The 18,819-nt window shown below is 44.8% G+C and overlaps 1 protein-coding gene across 1 annotated transcript in view; it reads right to left on the reverse strand.

Annotated features, from left to right (window-relative positions):
- LOC124547093 (cytochrome P450 6k1-like) overlaps positions 1-18,819 on the reverse strand; it is a 165,896-nt gene that overhangs the window by 20,719 nt on the left and 126,358 nt on the right. The window contains exons 7-8 of the mRNA XM_047125084.1: positions 15,441-15,662; positions 11,874-12,122 (exon numbers count right to left, since the gene is read on the reverse strand). Of these exons, the coding sequence (XP_046981040.1) occupies positions 11,874-12,122; positions 15,441-15,662 (471 nt within the window). The remainder of the gene's footprint in view (positions 1-11,873; positions 12,123-15,440; positions 15,663-18,819) is intronic.

Below are 18,819 nucleotides of genomic sequence, written 5' to 3' on the forward strand. Positions count from 1 at the left end.
TGCAGTTTTTTTTCCCCGCAGTGTATTTCAATGCCCCACGGTAGGGCCGGGTGGCAGTAGATAGTCTACAACCTCTCTTCAGCCAAAGTTTACATAAATTGAAGAGAGGTTTTAAAATAGATAAAAACGAATGACAAAAATTAGGTTTAAAACACACACTTATTGTTGAAAAATATATATGATTTTACTTAAAAGCAGGTGACACTGAGTGATGATTTTAAAAAACACGTTGGAGGATACTATTTAAGATTTTTAATATTTTTTAATTATTTTGCATTACAGTTAAAATATAATCACGGATCATAATGTGAATGATGCTATGATGTAATGGCAATTAAATAACAGAAGTCGTATGGCACGACTGGCTGGGAGACTCAGAGGGCGACATTCAGCCATCTAATAGAAAAGGTCCTTCCTACCTTGCACGCAGACTGGCACCTCTCCTTCACGAAGTGTGAGATTTGTGTGTTAAGTGTATCTTGTACGTGTAGGTGACTGTAATGGATGTGGATCAAGTGTGGTGTTATGTTTGCATTGTGTGATGATGAGAGAAGGGACACAGTGATCCCGGCGCCGGTAAATAGCCTACTCCTCTCACTCCTACTGTGGAGAGATTTGGAATGTAATCCAGCACATCGGCGCGAAGTGTGGTGATCAGGAACTTTAGGCCACCAATCCTCCTCCCCACTGCGGAAAGCAAAGGGTAATTTGCCAATAGTGCTTCACGTACCCGGGCGGATACCCGCCGAAGTACCTGTCAAGCCCGGCGTTGCTTAACGGAGATGATCGGACGGGGAACAGTGTATTCAAGGAGTTGAGGCTGTTCGTTGTAATGGTGAAGCTGGTGGTTCATGAAAATGATCACGGTCATGATGGAGGTGGAATGATGAGTGTGACTATGGAGTAGTGATGTGCTCTATAAAAACTGCGGTTCAGCGGTTTTGGTGCACTACATAAATGACGTAGTAAATGGTAGGGTTTCCGGAACTGTTAGTAGAATTGATAAGGAAAGAAACATAAATAAATGTGCAAGAGAGAAAATTGGAGTCGACGATCCTTTTTTTTTTTTGCACGTAATTAGGACCACATATCATTCGGTGTTCGTCCGTAGCGTATTTTATGTCCTTACAGAATATGTTACTTTTTATAAGTAATAAAAATTAGTTGATCGCGTAACTCCTGCGCTTTTATGTAACCAAAGCAACTACTTTTGATTTAAGTACAATTTACATACACAAATATATTTTGCACTCAATAGTACGTTCTTCACCAGGATCAAAGACAAGAGACTCCTGTTACTATCGATAAATGCGAAAGTTGTGAGTGAATAACATACGTTTTGTATAAGTATTGAACCGATGTTTGATATTTTGTTTTGCTTTTTTTTATTGTACATTTTTATTGAGGAAATTGCCTTTTCTGGGGCTATATCATAAATCTGTATTGTTTTATTTTTATTTGTTTTTTTTTTTTTTTACAACAACATCCCTCTGTTGCATGTTATGCATCACAATTTCCGAATAAAATATGAATTAAATATTGACAATTTCAGTTTTTCCATAAATACTGTTCATTCCTAAGTGACAGACTGGAGGGTAACTTTTTCTCTGAGTCATCAGTCTTCTGTTTGCTTTGTTGCGGCCCGCCGCAAATTTCTCTCCTGTGCCAACCTTTTCATCTCAGAGTAGCACTTGCATCCTACGTCCTCCATTATTTGCTGGATGTATTCCAATCTTTGCCTTCCTCTACAGTTTTACCCTCTATAGCTCTCTCTAGTTCCATGTAAATTGTCCCCTGATGCCTTAACCGATGTCCTGTCATCCCGTCTCTTCTTCTTGTCAGTGGTTTCCGTATGTTCATTTCATCGTCGATTCTGCGGAGAACCTCCTCATTCCTTACTTTATCAGTCCACCTAATTTTCGACATTAGTGTGTAGCACATCATCTCAAATGCTTCGATTGTCTTCTGTTCCGGTTTTCCCACAGTCCATGTCTCAGTACCGTATAATGCTGTGCTCCAAACGGACATTCTCAGAAATTTATTCCTCACGTGAAGACCTAGTAGACTTCTCTTGGCCAGGAATGCTTTTTTTGCCAGTGCTAGTCTTTTTTTTTATGTACCCCTTGCTATGTTCGTCATGGGTTATTTTGCTGCCTAGGTAGCAGAATTCCTTAACCTCATCTACTTCGTGGTTCCAATTATTTCTCGCTGTTCTCATTTTTGCTACTTTCCATTACTTTAGTCTTTCTTCGATTTACATTTAGTTCTCATTCTGTACTCATTAGACTGCTTATTCCATTCAACAATTCTTCTTCACTTCCACCGACGATAGTAATGTCATCAGCAAATCCTATCATTGATATCATTTCCCCCTGAATTTTAATCCGACTCTTGAACCATTCTTTTATTTCCATCATTGCTTCTTTGATGTGTAGATTAAACAGCAGGGACGAAAAACTACATCCCTGTCTTACACCCCATTTAATACGAGCACTTCGCTCTTGGTCTTCCACTTTTATTGTTTCCTCTTGGCTGTTATACATATTGTATATTATCCGCCTTTCCCTACAGCTTACTCCTATTTTTCTCAGAATTTCAAATATCTTGCACCATTTGACATGTCGAACGCTTTTTCCAGCTCGACAAATCTTATGAACGTGTCTTGATTTTTCTTCAGTTTTGCTTCTATTATCAACCGCAACGTCAGAACTGCTTCGCTGGTGCCTTTATCCTTCCTAAATCCAAACTGATCGTCATCTGTGTGATCCTTAATTTTCTTTTCCATTCTTTTGTATATTATTCTTGACACCAACTTCGATGCATGAACTGTTAAGCCAATTGTGCGACAATTCTCGCACTCCTCGGCATTTGCTGTCTTCGGGGTTTCGTGGATGATGACCTTCAGAAAGTCGGATGGTACATCGTATGCCTCATAGCCGGCCGCTGTGGCCGAGCGGTTCTAGGCGCTTCAGTCTGGAACCGCGCTGCTGCTATACGGTCTCAGATTCGAATCCTGCCTCGGGCGTGGATGTGTGTGATGTCCTTAGGTTAGTTAGGTTTAATTAGTTCTAAGTTCTAGGCGACTGATGACCTCAGAAGTTAAGTCGCATAGTGCTCAGAGCCAGTTGAACCATTTGTTAAGTCCCGTAGTGCTTGGAGCCATTTTTGAACCATGTCTCATACATTCCACGTACCAATGTGAATAGATGTTTTATTGCGACTTCCCTCAATGATTTTATAAATTCCAATCGAGTATTACGTATCCCTTCGGCCTGATTTGATCTTAAGTCTTCCAAAACTCTTTTAAATTCTGAATCTGATACTGGATCCCTCATCTCTTCCCTGTCGGCTCCTGTTTCTCCTTCTGTCATGGCATCAGACAAGACTTCCCCCTCATAGAAGCCTTCAATGTATTCTTTCCACCTACCCGCTCTCTCCTCTGGATTTAACGATGGAATTCCCGTTGAACTCTTAATGTTACCGCCCTCGCTCTTAGTTTCACCGAAAGTTGTTTTGACTTTCCTATATGCTAAATCCGTCCTTCCCGCAATAATTTCTTTTTCGATTTCTTTACATTTTTCATGCAGCCATTTTTCCATAGTTTCCCTGCACTTCTTATTTATTTCGTTCCTAAGAGACTTCAGCTGTACTGGCTACTGGGCTATCCATTATCGCAGTGTCTATAGCCTCAGATAACTTCAAACGTATCTCTTCATTTCTTAGTACTTCCGTGTCCCACTTTTTTGCGCATTGATTCTTCCTGAATAGTTTCTTAAACTTCAGGCTACTCTTCATCATTACTAAATTGTAATCTGAGTCTATATCTGCTCCTGGGTATGCCTCACAATCCAGTATCTGCTTTCGAAATCTCTGCCTCAGCATGTTGTAATCTAACTGGAATCTTCCCATATCTCCCGGCATTTTCCAAGTGTATCTCCTCCTCTAGTGATTCTTGAACAGAATATTCGCTATTACTAGCTGAAATTTTTTACAGAACTCAATTACTTTTTCTCGCCTCTCATTCCTAGTACCAGGCCCATACTCTCCCCTAACACTTTCTTCTACTCCTTTACCTACAACCGCATTCCAACCCCCAATGACTATTAGATTTTCACCTCTCTTTACGTACTGACTTACGCTTTCAGTAGCTTCATATACTTTCTCTGTCTCTTCTTCTTTGGCTTTCGACCTCGACTATCGTTGTTGCTGTTAGTTTGCTGTCGATTCTGATAAGAGCAACCCTATCAATGAACTGTTCACAGTAACACAATATCTACCCTCTCTTCCTATTCATAACGAATCCTACTCCCGTTATACAATTCGCTGCTGCTGTTGGTATTACCCCATTGTCGCCTGACCAGAAATCCCTGTCTTCCTTCCATTTCACTTTACTGACCCCAACTGTATCTAAATTAGTTTTAGCATTTCCCTTTTAAAATTTTTTAGAATTCCTACCACGTTCAAATTTCTGACATTCCACACCCAGACTCGAAGAACGCTAACCTTTCGTTGGCAACTAACTAACTAACTAACTAACTTATTCAATATTTTTCTCTTCGTCACCCGCTCCTCGGCAGTCCCCTCGGAATGGGGGGCTATTCCGGAATCTTTTCCCAATGGACAGATCATCACGACACTTTTTCAATTACGGGACAGACGTCTTGCGGATAAACGTTATGTATCTTTAATGCAATGGTTTCCGTTGTCTTCTGCATCTTCATGCCGTCGATCATTGTTGATTCTTCCGCGTTTAGGGGCAGTTTCCCACTCAAAGGACAAGAGAGTGGCTTGAACCTCTGTCCACGCTTCCGCCATCTTTGACAAGGCCGTTGGCTGGCTGAGGGTGGCTTCTTATGCTGGAAGTGTTCAGCCGGCATTGCTGATGATATTGATTCAAAATTTATATGGTGTAGGGGTTCGAAACCGGGACCAAGGACGTTTTGATCCAGCAGTTGCAGGAAGTTTTGGGGAGTGAGTACCAGGTCACCAGCATCGTGAAGCCTAATGCAGGATTGGCTCAGGTGACTTTTAACATAGGGGGGTATTGTAGGGATTTTACAAAAGAGGATCAGGTAGTGATTGTGGGTGGGGCTGGTAATAGTATTGATAGGGAGGGGGAGTATGACATAGATGGTGACCTGGAAAAGATAGCCACTCAGACTGGCAACACGAATGTGTATTTCGTGGAACTGTTTCAGCGTCACGATCGGCCTCATCTTAATACAGCCGTCAGGCGTAATAACATGAGACTTGGGGGTGCGCTAATGACAGAAGGCATGAGTCACATTTCAGTGGTGTCGGTGGAGTCTATCAGCAGGACGGGTTTCACTAGACATGGCCTGCACCTCAACAGGTATGGAAAGGGGAGGTTGGCAAAGCTTATAGGTGACAGCATAGGTGGGGGTGGTGGGATCACTAATGGGAAAATTCCGGTAGTTGTGGGTGTTAGAGCTGTACCTTTTTTAGATTGAAGTTAGCTGACAGGTATTCCTGCTTAAGGGAAGTCTCTCTAACAAATAAACCACTTTCGACAAAGCTTAGGTATCCGATTAATGAGGGAATTGGTATATTTCATCAAAACATACAAGGCATTAGAGATAAAGTTACTGAACTGCCTATAGATGTTGACTCTGAAATTATTGGTATATCTGAACACTTCTTAAATAAGGAGATAATTCAGAGGCTTCCTTTACCAGGATACAGGTTGGCTGGCAGCTTTTCTAGGAGCTCTTTGCGGTGTGGGGGAGTAGCCATGTATGTGAAAAATGGTATCCCATTTGAGTCAATTGATGTTTCAAAGTACTGCACTGAAAAGGCGTTTGAATGTTGTGCAGGTGTGGTTAAATTTAGTGGAGCTAAACTTCTTACTGTTGTTATTTATAGGTCCCCAGACTCCGATTTCACAACATTTTTGCTAAAGCTAGTGGAGGTTCTTGGTTCACTTTATAGGAAATACAAAAAGTTAGTTATATGTGGTGACTTCAATATAAATTGTATAAGTGATTGTGCAAGGAAAAGGATGCTGGTAGACCTCCTTAATTCATATAATCTTATGCAAACCGTATTCTTTCCAACGAGAGTGCAAGGGAACAATAGAACAACCATAGACAATATTTTTGTTTATTCGTCATTACTAGAAGGGCATTCTGTTAGCAAAATGGTGAATGGCCTTTCAGATCATGATGCACAAATTTTAAGTCTAAAAGATTTTTGTGCTGCAACACATGTTAAATATAGTTACCAACTTTTTAGGAAAGCTGATCCAGTTGCTGTAGAGACTTTTGTAAACCTTATCAAGGAACAAGAGTGGCAAGATGTTTATAGTGCTGATACAGTAGACGATAAATATAATGCTTTCCTCAAGACTTTCCGTTAGAACGTTCAAAACAGGGTACTAGCACAAACAGGCAGCCTGGGTGGCTGACTAAAGGTATAAGAATATCTTGTAGAACAAAGTGGCAATTATATCAAAACGTTAGAAACAGCCACAATCTAAATGCAATAGCCCATTACAAACAGTATTGTAAGGTGCTTAAAAAAGTTATTAGGAAGGCAAAAAGTATGTGGTATGCAGATAGAATAGCTAAGTCTCAGGATAAAATTAAAACCATATGGTCAGTCGTAAAGGAAGTGGCTGGTCTGCAGAGACAGGTCGAGGATATAGAATCAGTGCATAGTGGGAATGTTCGCGTTACTGATAAGTCGCATATATGTACAGTATTTAATAATCACTTTCTGAATATAGCAGGTGAACTAAATAGAAACCTAGTCTCAACAGGGAATCATACAGCGCTCGTAGAAAAAAGTGTTCCGAGACTGTTACCTGAAATGCTCCTCCATGATACTGACAAGAGGGAGATTGAGTTAATAATTAAATCACTAAAGACCAAGAACTCTCATGGATATGACGGGGTATCTAGCAGAATACTGAAGTATTGTTCCATGTATGTTAGCCCAGTACTTAGCCATATCTGTAACTTTTCCTTTAGGAGTGGTCGGTTTCCTGACAAATTAAAGTACTCGGTAGTGAAGCCACTTTATAAAAAGGGAGACAGGGATAATGTTGACAATTATAGACCTATTTCTATGCCATCGGTGTTTGCTAAAGTTATCGAGAGGGTTGTATATACAAGGTTACTGCAGCATTTAAATTCACATAATTTGCTGTCAAATGTACAGTTTGGTTTTAAAAATGGCTTAACAACTGAAAATGCTATAGTCTCTTTTCTCTGTGAGGTTTTGGACGGGTTAAATAAAAGGTTGCGAACGTTAGGTGTTTTCTTTGATTTAACGAAGGCTTTTGACTGTGTTGACCACAAAATATTACTGCAGAAGTTGGAACATTATGGTGTAAGGGGAGTAGCTTACAATTGGTTCGCCTCTTACTTTAAGAACAGAAAGCAGAAGGTAATTCTCCGCAATATTGAGAGTGGTAATGATGTTCAGTCCCAATGGGGCACTGTTAAGTGGGGCGTTCCCCAAGGATCGGTGCTGGGGCCACTGCTGTTTCTTATTTATATAAATGATATGCCTTCTAGTATTACAGGTGATTCAAAAATATTTCTGTTTGCTGATGACACCAGCTTGGTAGTGAAGGATCTTGTGTGTAATATTGAAACATTATCAAATAATGTAGTTCATGAAATAAGTTCGTGACTTGTGGAAAATAATTTGATGCTAAACCACAGTAAGACTCAGTTTTTACAGTTTCTAACTCACAATTCAACAAGAACTGGTATTTTAATCAGACAGAATGGGCATGTTATAAGCGAGACGGAACAGTTCAAGTTCCTAGGCGTACGGATAGATAGTAAGCTGTTGTGGAAAGCCCATGTTCAGGATCTTGTTCAGAAACTTGCCGCTTTATTTACCATTAGAAAAGTATCTGAAGTAAGTGACATTTCAACACGATAAGTGGTCTACTTCGCATATTTTCACACGCTTATGTCATATGGTATTATTTTTTGGGGTAATTCTTCTGATTCAAAAAGGGTATTTTTGGCTCAAAAACGGGCTGTTCGAGCTATGTGTGGTGTAAGTTCGAAAACCTCTTGTCGACCCCTATTCAATAGTCTTGGAATTTTGACATTGCCCTCACAGTATATATTTTCTTTAATGTCGTTTGTTGTTAGCAATATTAGCTTATTCCCAAGAGTTAGCAGCTTTCACTCAGTTAATACTAGGCAGAAATCAAATCTGCATGTGGAATGCACTTCCTTGACTCTTGTACAGAAAGGAGTGCAGTATTCTGCTGCATCCATTTTCAATAAGCTACCACAAGAACTCAAAAATCTTAGCAGTAGCCCAAACGCTTTTAAGTCTAAACTGAAGAGTTTCCTAATGGCTCACTCCTTCTACTCTGTCAAGGAGCTCCTGGAAGAGCTAAAAAATTAAGCAAATTCCAGTGTTACATTCTTGATTTTCTTTATTTAAACTAACGACGTGTCGCCTGAATATGTTTCTTATATTTCATTTTATCTGTTTCTACAATCTACAACTGAATATGTTTCTTATATTTCATTTTATCTGTTTCTACAATCGTGTTGTAATTTCATGTATTGACTCGTTCCATGAGAACTACCTAACAGCAGAACCTTCTTCTTTCTCTTAGACTTTGCAACTGTCCTAGCCACCGTAACTGCTGAGGTCTGCTGCATACTTCCTACATCTGCAGCTACTAGAGATTCCTCTCCACTGGATTCTGACAGTTGGTCATATCTATTACAAACACCAATAGTAAAACTATCTGAAAATCTCCTTCTCCTAGCAGATCTCTTGCCAACAGCCAGCTTCCATTCCCCAACCCCCTTCTCCTTCCTCATCCTATCTAGCTCCTCCTGTGCGTTTTTCAACTGCACCTGAAGGGCACAGATCTTACGCTCCTGCTCCTCTATCAACTTACTCTTGCTACATAACCTGCAGTTCCAGGAGAGGATCTCACCAGAATGCCCACTGGCTTCCCCACTGCATTCCCCCCAGTGAAAATACTTCGAAAAAGTCTCACACCGCAATCCACTACTCACGAACCTACGGCAAAGCCCACACTTCTCACTCATGGTAAAATTTTACAGTTATTGAAACAAGAAAACAACTTTATCTAAGTTCCGCTACTACAATAAGAAGATGTTAAAAACTGACTACAATTATCACAAACTTGCTCTACAAGGAAAGTAACTACTATTATTGACAGTATTAATCAACAACAAATGAGAATATAACAAAATACTAACACAGAAAGAAAATCAAACGTCTAATGACAGTAACGAAACTGAAAGCAGTTCATAAGCAACATATCACCCCGGTAAATGCTAAACGACGCCTCGCTTGGCGTAAGGAGCGTAAACATTGAACGATGGAACAGTGGAAAAGCGTTGTGTGGAGTGACGCATCACGGTACACAGTGTGACGATCCGATGGCAGGGTGTGCGTATGGCGAATACGCGGTGGACGTCATCTGCCAGCGAGTGTAGTGCAGACAGTAAAATTCGGAGGCGGTGGTTTTATGGCGTGGTCGTGTTTTTCACGAAGGGGGCTTGCACCCCTTGTTGTTTCGCGTGGCACTATCACAGCACAGGCCTACATTGATGTTTTAAGCACCTTCTTGCTTCCCACAGCTGAAGTGCAATTGGGGGATGGCGATTGTATCTTTCAGCACGATCGAGCACCTGTTCATAATGCCCGGCCTGTGGCGGAGTGGTCACACGACAATAACATCACTGTAATGGACTGGCATGCACAGAGTCCTGACCTGAATCCTACAGAACACCTTTGGGATGTTTTGGAACGCCAACTTCGTGCCAGGCCTCACCGACCGACATCGATACTTCTCCTCAGTGCAGCACTCTGTGAAGAATGGGTTGCCATTCCACAAGATACCTTCCAGCACCTGATGGCTGATGGAACGTAAACCTGCGAGAGTGGAAGCTGTTATCAAGGCTAAGGGTGGACTAACACCATATTGAGTTCCTCATTACCGATAGAGGGCGCCACGAACTTGTAAGCCAGTTTCATCCAAGCGTCCAGATACTTTTGATTACATAGTGTATATCCTCATTCTGTTTCTAGACAGTTCACCAATTCTGGTTTCTAGGGGACTCTAGTAATAAACTGATCGTTATGAGGTAACGCCCTATGTGTATGCAACACACGTAACGTACAGATAACGCGGGTATGACCTTAAGTGACTAACGCTGCCAGGAAAGCTACCATAGTCTGCCGTTGCTTGTGGTAGTGTACGGCAGCCTACGGTAATTTTACAACTCTATATGGAGTCATGTGCAACCGCAGGTAGCGACTAACAGTGACTGAGGCAGAGGAAGGGGTAGGGAGGGAAATGGAAGGATTGTGCATGGTGGAGAGTTTTGGAAGGAATACCAATGAAACAACTGCACTCATGCTCATAAGTTAAGGACAATGGTGGAACAACGCTCTGGTGGGCGGTTTGCGGGTTTAAATCACCTCGGGGTATGACCATGCGGTGCACTTGACCCGCGGTCGTCGCACGGTGGCGCTGGCAGCAGTCCACATACACAGAGGTGTGTTGGTGCATGTCAGAGTACGGAGCAGCGAGTAAGTGTGCAGACGTTTTCAGACTTGCTAATGTTGACTGTGTGTTGAAAATGGCTCAAAGAACACACATTGATGACGTTATGAGGGGCAGAATACTAGGGCGACTGGAGGCTGGTCAAATACAGCAGGTCGTAGCACGGGCCCTCTGTGTGCCACAAAGTGTGATCTGAAGATTATGGCAACGATTCCAGCAGACAGGAAACGTGTCCAGGCGCTACAGTATGGGACGTCCATAGTGTGCAACATCACAAGAAGACCGATATCTCAACATCAGTGCCTGCAGACAGCAACGGAGTACTGCAAGTAGCCTTGCTCGGGACCTTACCGCAGTTACTTGAACAGTTGTCTCCAGACACGCAGTCTGCAGACTACTGAGCAGACATGGTTTATTCGCCCGGAGACCTGCAAGGTGCATTCCACTGACCCCTGGTCACAGGAGAGCCCGTAAAGCCTGGTGTCTAGAACACAGTACATGGTCATTGGAACAGTGGTCCCAAGTTATGTTCACAGACGAGTCCAGGTATAGTCTGAACAGTGATTCTCGCTAGGTTTTCATCTGGCGTGAACCAGGAACCAGATATCAATCCCTTAATGTCCTGGAAAGGAACCTGTATGGAGGTCATGGTTTGATGGTATGGGGTGGGATTATGATTGGTGCACGTACACCCCTGCGTGTCTTTGACAGAGGAACTGTAACAGGTCAGATGGATCGGGACATCATTTTGTACCAGTATGTCCGCCTTTTCAGGGGTGCAGTGGGTCCCACCTTCCTCCTGATGGATGATAACGCACGGCCCCACCGAGCTGCAATCGTGGAGGAGTACTTTGAAACAGAAGATATCAGGCGAATGGAGTGGCCTGCCTGTTCTCCGGACCTAAACCCCATCGAGCACGCCTGGGATGCTCTCGGTTGACGTATCGCTGCAAGTCTTCAAATGCCTACGACACTTCAGGAGGTCGGACAGGCACTGGTGCAAGAATGGAAGGCTATACCCCAGCAGCGGCTCGACCGTCTGATCCAGAGTATGCCAACCCTTTGTGCGGCCTGTATAAGTGTGCATGGTGATCATATCCCATATTAATGTCGGGGCACATGCGCAGGAAACAGTGGCGTGGACTTACAGATCTGTGTCGTGTGTGTTCCCTATGTGCCTATGCTATTAGAGCAGTTTTGTGTAGTGCCACATTGTGTGGCACCGCATTCTGCAGTTATCCTTAATTTATGAGCATGGGTGTATTTATTTCCCCAGCCAAGTTGGGACTTCTCAGCCTCCCCGTAGGTACACGAGCAGTGCGGTACTTACCGATGCAGTTGTGTGGCCCGTTGCCGAAGGGCATGTAGGTGAAGGGGTTGATGGTGGACTTGTCGCTGAAGCGCTCGGGGTCGAAGACGTGCGGCTGCGGGAAGTAGTGGGGGTCGGTGTGCAGGCCCAGCAGCGACACGTAGACGGGCGTGCCGCGCTCGATGACGCAGCCCGGCCGGCCGGGAACCGCGTAGTCGCGCAGGCACGTGCGGTCCAGAAACGGCAGCGTCGGGTACTTGCGCAGCGTCTCTGCGGGCAGGGAAGCAGGCGGCGCACCACATCAGCCCTGCTGGCACTCTCGCTAGGGCAGACTCGCATGTTGTCGGCCTACCGTCCCACACTACTAGGCTCTGCTCACTGTGGCACCGACATCGGGGAACTCCACCGACTACCGACGTCGGACGAAGACGCCTGATCTTTTCAACTCCGACCACCAGTGTGAGCGGCGTCAGTGCAGTCGATCTCATCGCCCGAACGTACAGACTTCGGACGACAACCGGTAAAATTCAAATCAGTTTATTTTCTTCAGACGAATCGGGCGACGTCCTCACAAGCAAGACATGCACTGTGAGAAACTTTTGAGTTTAATGTTAGAAAGTAGTAGTTCGTGGCACACTGAGCATGAGAAACATGACAACAGGGGTATGTTTCGGAATCTATGAATAAATCGCTACTTTATTGGTAAAAATAAGTTTCGACCAACTTAAAAATTTAATAATAAGCAGATTGTTACCTTATATTACATTATACAGGGCTTTTCACAATTCCTGTTACACACATCTAGAGCTTGTAGAAGGGACTGATGTCCGGACGCGTTCGTTTCCATGTTACAATGAAAAAAAGAGCTACTCAGTCGCGCGCTAGATGTTTCTTACGTAGTTCACCTGTTATGGTAGGCAACACACTTTTGTGAATGGTACGATGACTTGATGTCACGTGATGTCCTCTGTTTCCGTCTACCTTGTTTTCATGCTTCCTGGAGGTGTGTCAATTGACATTACGGTGTCTAGTACTGCAGTAACAGGATGTCTGAGTCCACGTTCGCAGAGTACATCGATATGTTGTTAATTTACGGCGAAGCTCGCTATATTGGAAGAGAAGCTCAACGTCTATACCAGGAGTACTTCCTAAATAGCATGACTCCATCTCATCCCTCGTTTCCCAGAGTAGAACACTGGCTGCGCGAAAATGGGAAATTCACAAGCGACAGAACAAACTGTGGTGCTCCAAGAAGGCGAATTTCGTTCACTGTCGAAGTCCATCTCAAGAGCGAAGGTGTTTTGAACGCTCGAAATAGCCACATTTTGGATCAAGAAAACCCCAAAGCCACGTGTACACAAAGATTTCAGCGCACCTTCGGCATCAATGTCTGGGCAGGTACCTGCGATGATCGTGTGATTGGACCGTAAATCCTTCTTCCACACCTAACGCGTACCAGGTACTTTATATTCCTGCAGCAAGTGCTGGCGGAATTTCTGCAAGATGTGCCATTGGATATTCACCGTGAATTATGGTTCCAGAATGATTACACTGCAGTACATTTTGCAGTTCGCGTCCGAAACCATCTGAACGTAGTCTACAGTTGGATGATCTCAAAACGTTTTACAGCTAAGAGCGTACCCAGAGAGAGGGAGGAGGGGGAGGGCAGGTATAACCCCCCCCATCCCCCACTATAAAAAATATTTATAATCTTAGCCAGTCGAACCCGCAGGCTGCCACGGCACATAGACGCATCTATCAATTATCAATTTCGTATCAATTTGAAGAAAAGTAGGACGTCTTGGAAACTGACATCTAGTAAGTGTACCCTGCGCCAAATTTTGTTTTGTGGATGCTCGTGTAGTTCTCAAGAGTTTGTTTCTGTCAACATGAAGCCTGCTTACTGTAGTCATGCCTTGGGTTCCCTCTACAGTTTCACACTCTCCTTCCCCCCCCCCCCCCCCCCCTCCCCCACCGTGCTCCTACCCCCCCCCTTCCCCACAAGTTCCATCAATTACGAAACCGACAATTCCTTGATGGGGGGGGGGGGGGGGGGGGAGAACGCGGAAACGGTGCAATCGGTGTCGTAATGTGGAAACAGGCGATTTCTCTGACGTCCAAAAGGGTATGGTCGTTAGCTTTCGGGTCAAGGTTGGGAGCATTTCGAAAACCCCAAAGTGGTTGAAATATACGGGGCAAGGCAAAACGGCGCTATTCAAAACTGGTGTCGAGGCAACTACGGTTCACCACAAGCCATAGCCGACTAGGTTGAACGGCGGCTGCGAAGATGCGTATGGGCGAATCCATGTGAAACCGTTTGGTAACTGACCGCCCAGATCAACCGAGGGGCTGCCAACAGTGTCTCCTCAACTACGGTTCTGCGAACGTCGCAGCATATGGGCCGCACAGCAGGCTCACGGTTCATGGGCAGGTGCTGACTGCTGTCCGTCAGCACGAAGGCTGGAATTTCCGCACCAGCACTGCAGCTAGAAGTCCAGCGAGAGGCGAGAAGTGGCCTTTTCAGATTAATCAGATCTTATACTCCCTCGGACGGAAATCAAACACCCTCCAACAATCGTCGGAAGGGTCGAGGGCAGAGTATGCAGCCTGCAGGGTATGTAGCCTGGGAAACGTTTTGTGGCATTCCCTGGCTAATCTTGTCATTCTGGAAGGAACAGTGGATCACCGTAAGTATGCAGGATCACCGTAAGTATGTATATATATGCTTGTGGAACATGTCCACCCCTACATGTAGTTTGTTCTTCCTCGACACAATGGCGTCTACCAGCAGGACAATGCAACGTGTCACACAGCTCGCAGTGTGCGTGCGTGGTTCCAAGAGCACCAGAATGAGTTTACCGTGCTCTCCTAGTCACGAAATTCCTCGAATTTAGACTCAATCGAGAATCTGTGAGCCCACCTCGATCGGGCTGTTAGCAACATGGATCCTCAACCTAGAAACCTAGCGTAACTGGCCACGGAACTGGACATCCCTATAGATACCTTCAAGAACCTCATTGACTCTCTTCTTTTACGTCTTGCCGCGGTCCGCATTGAAAAAGGTGGTTATTAAGGCCATTGACAAGTGGTCACTTTAATGTGATTGGACAATTTATATTCGGTTTTAGCAAATATCTCTTTTTCATAAACGCTTTTCTTGCTATTGTCAACTTGCATATTATACCCTCTCTATTTGGGCCAACGTCAGTTACTTTGCGAAACAGCAATACTTGTCTACTACTTTTAGTGTCTCTGTAATTACCATAGCATCTCCTGATTTAATTCGACATAAGTCTATTACCATTTTACTTTTGTTCACACTCATCTTGTAACGTCTTTCGAAGACTAGTTCGTGTTTCCTTGCGTCCACTTTCCTGCATTATTTTAGAAATGACAACATTTTCTGTTTCGATTGTTATTAGGTGCATTTATTTACGATTGCGATTCGGCCTGTTCTGCCATTGTCTAGTGACAGATCACTATGAAGTGCACCAATGCATAATCATTTCTTTTAAGATGTGCTGTGATCCCTAATACTGCTACGTCCAGGGTTTCAAGGTACGAGACTGCGCAGAGTGGGCTACTCACCGGAGATGACCATGTCGAGGTAGCGCATGTCGTGGATCATGTTGTAGGAGAAGCGGCCGCCGGCGCGCTGCAGGTGGTCTCGGATCTCGTTGCGCAGGCGCGCCTGCAGGTCCGGCTGCAGCGCCAGCTCGTACAGGCAGAACGTCATCGTCGACGACGACGTCTCGAAGCCCGCCACGAAGAAGATGGCCGCCTGCGCCAGCAGGTCGTCACCCGAGAAATCTGCACACGCCGCGACAACAGAACCTGCTCAAACTGCGCGCAAAACTTGGAGCTAAGAGCACACCTGAGAGTTTTCACTGTCGGAGAGCTTTTGCGAGTAAATACACGTCGCATAAACAGGGCCGAAAGTCAGCTCGCCGGCAGTGTCCTAGAATAGGCCAAGATCTCAGATAGTGGCGCTCTGCGAGTTAGACCTCTCGTGTAGATTTCTCAGGGCTGTACACATTCTCCGTCAAGCTTGCCAATTCCTAACTCCGCCGCTATCAGTAATGTAGCTCAACATGTCGCGACGGCGACACAGGAGTACATTTGCACTGAAGCACAGTGGTTAAGGCAGGCCAATTTGGGTTTCCGCAAGCATTGCGAGCTTCACGGGACCCGTTCAGCTTGCTGCATCTTGCGTCTGCCAGGGGGTTATGCTATCAATCCAACGTGCAGGCATGTCCGAAGGAACATTGCATCTACTTCTGAACAACGTAGGCAGTGCAATATCATACACTACTGGCCATTAAAATCGCTACACCACAAAGATGACGTGCTACAGACGCGAAATTTAACCGACAGGAAGCAGATGCTGTCATATGCAAATGATTAGATTTTCAGAGCATTCACATAAGGTTGACGCCGGTGACGACACCTACAACATGCTGACATGAGGGTAGTTGCCAACCGATTTCTCATACAAAAACAGCAGTTGACCGGCGTTGCCTGGCGAAACGTTGTTGTGATGCCTCGTGTAAGGAGGAAAAATGCGTACCATCACGTTTCCGACTTTGATAAAGGTCGGATTGTAGCCTATCGCGATTGCGGTTTATCGTATCGCGACATTGCTGCTCGCGTTGGTCGAGTTCCAATGACTGTTGGCAGAATATGGAATCGGTGGGTTCAGGAGGGTAATACGGAACGCCGTGCTGGATCCCAACGGCCTCGTATCACTAACAGTCGACATGACAGGCATCTTATCTTCATGGCTGTAATAGATCGTGCAGCCACGTCTCGATTTCTGAGTCAACAGATGGGGACGTTTGCAAGACAACACCATCTGCACGACACTGTTCGACGACGTTTGCAGCAGCACGGACTATCAGCTCGGAGACCATGGCTGCGGTTACCCTTGACGCTGCATCACACACAGGAAGATGGGAGCGCCTGCGATGGTGTACTCAACGACAAATCTGGGTGCACGAATGGCAAAACGTAATTTTTCTGGATCAGTCCAGGTTCTGTTCACAGCATCATGATGGCTACATCCGTATCTGGCGACATCGCGGTGAACGCACATTGGAAGCGTGTATTCGTCATCGCCATACTGGCGTATCACCCGGCGTGATGGTATGGGGTGCCATTCTTTACACGTCTCGGTCACCTCTTACTCGCATTGACGGCACTTTGAACAGTGGACGTTACATTTCAGACGTGTTACGACCCGTGGCTCTACCCTTCATTCGATCCCTGCGAAACCCTACATTTGAGCAGGATAATGCACGACCGCATGTTGCAGGTCCTGTACGGGCCTTTCTGGATATAGAAAAAGTTCGACTGCTGCCCTGACCATCACATTCTCCACATCTCTCACCAATTGAAAACGTCTCGTCAATGGTGGCCGAGCAACTGGCTCGTCGCAGTACGCCAGTCACCACTCCTGGTGAACTGTGGTATCGTGTTGAAGCTGCATGGGCAGCTGTACCTGTACACGCCATCCAAGCTCTGTTTGACTCAATGCCCAGGCGACTCAAGGCCGTTATTACGGCCAGAGGTGGTTGTTCTGGGTACTGATTTCTCAGGATCTATGCACCCAAATTGCGTGAAAATGTAATCACATGTCAGTTCTAGCATAATATATCTGTCCAATGAATACTCGTTTATCATCCTCATTTCTTCTTGGTGTAGCAATTTTAATGGCCAGTAGTGTATTAATCTGTCGACACCGGGCAAGCGGGTTTCACTTAAAATGCCTCCCCTGTACGGGAATGTGGATAATGAATGTACGAGTGCACGTTGTCGACACATGATTGATGACATATGGAAATTTGGGTCTGGCCGTGTGTCGTGCTAATGTTATGGCGACCGCTCGTGAAAGCGCGAAATCCGGTTTCCAGTCCCAGTTCAGCACAAATTTTCACTGTCGTAATTCCATTATACAGCTAACAGTTGTCCATGTTCGCAACAGCGAATACATTTCATTTAGCCAGGTATATGTTTGCTTAGGTACTTTCACTCAGCTCATTCATCACAACGGTGATAGCAGCAAAATTAACAGACCAAATTTACAGGAGACTGATGAGAAATTAAGATTTTGGGAATGTGTACCAGTCACGAAACGAAGCCGAAGTCCAGCAGGGGAAAATTTTTTGTGTGTTTATGAGGCAGCATGGTGTCTCGGAATGCAAGTTGTGTGAAAAGTTACAAAACACACACTCGGGAACCTCGAGTATGTTATGACATGTTTGTAAATTTTACGAGCAGTTTCCCAAGTCGGTAAATAAAGGGTGTAACAAAAATGTGCGGCACAAATTGGAAGACACATTCCTCATACGTTGAGGGAGAAATTATATCATACGAGCATGGGTCTGGATACGCTCTGTTTCCATGTTACAACTCATCTTCTCCAATTTCTTAATCATGGAAAACCACACGAACAGGACGCACCAGCATACCACATGCAACTCTTTGTCAGAGGAGATGTTCAATACGCCCTCCGTGGGCTTTGATACATGCATCAACCCACCGTCGTAGTGAAACTGGAATGAGCTGTTGTGTCTGTGGAGCATTGCGATTGGTTTCGAAGCCTTCCATAATACGAGCACGGAGAATCTGAACATCTTGTACTGGGGTTCCACACACAAGAGCTTTCAAACACTCCCACAAATAAAAGTCCAGTGGGTTTTGGTCCGGAGAGCGTGGAGTCCTGGCAGCTGGTCCATCTCTAGTTATTCATCTTTCACCGAAACTGTTATTTAGAAGCCGACCGACGTAACACTTTTGAGGAGACGCTCCATCGTGCCTGAAGAACACGTTTTCTCGCACAGATAAAGACACATCTGCTAACAGAGCAAATAGAACATTCTCTATGAAATTATGATAACTTTGCCCGTTGAGCCTGTGTGGAAGAATGTGAGGCCCTACCAAAGTCCCCAACAATGCCGGTCCAAACATT

The sequence above is a fragment of the Schistocerca americana genome, chromosome 1 (assembly GCF_021461395.2).
Source record: "Schistocerca americana isolate TAMUIC-IGC-003095 chromosome 1, iqSchAmer2.1, whole genome shotgun sequence".
NCBI classification, from domain to species: domain Eukaryota; kingdom Metazoa; phylum Arthropoda; class Insecta; order Orthoptera; family Acrididae; genus Schistocerca; species Schistocerca americana.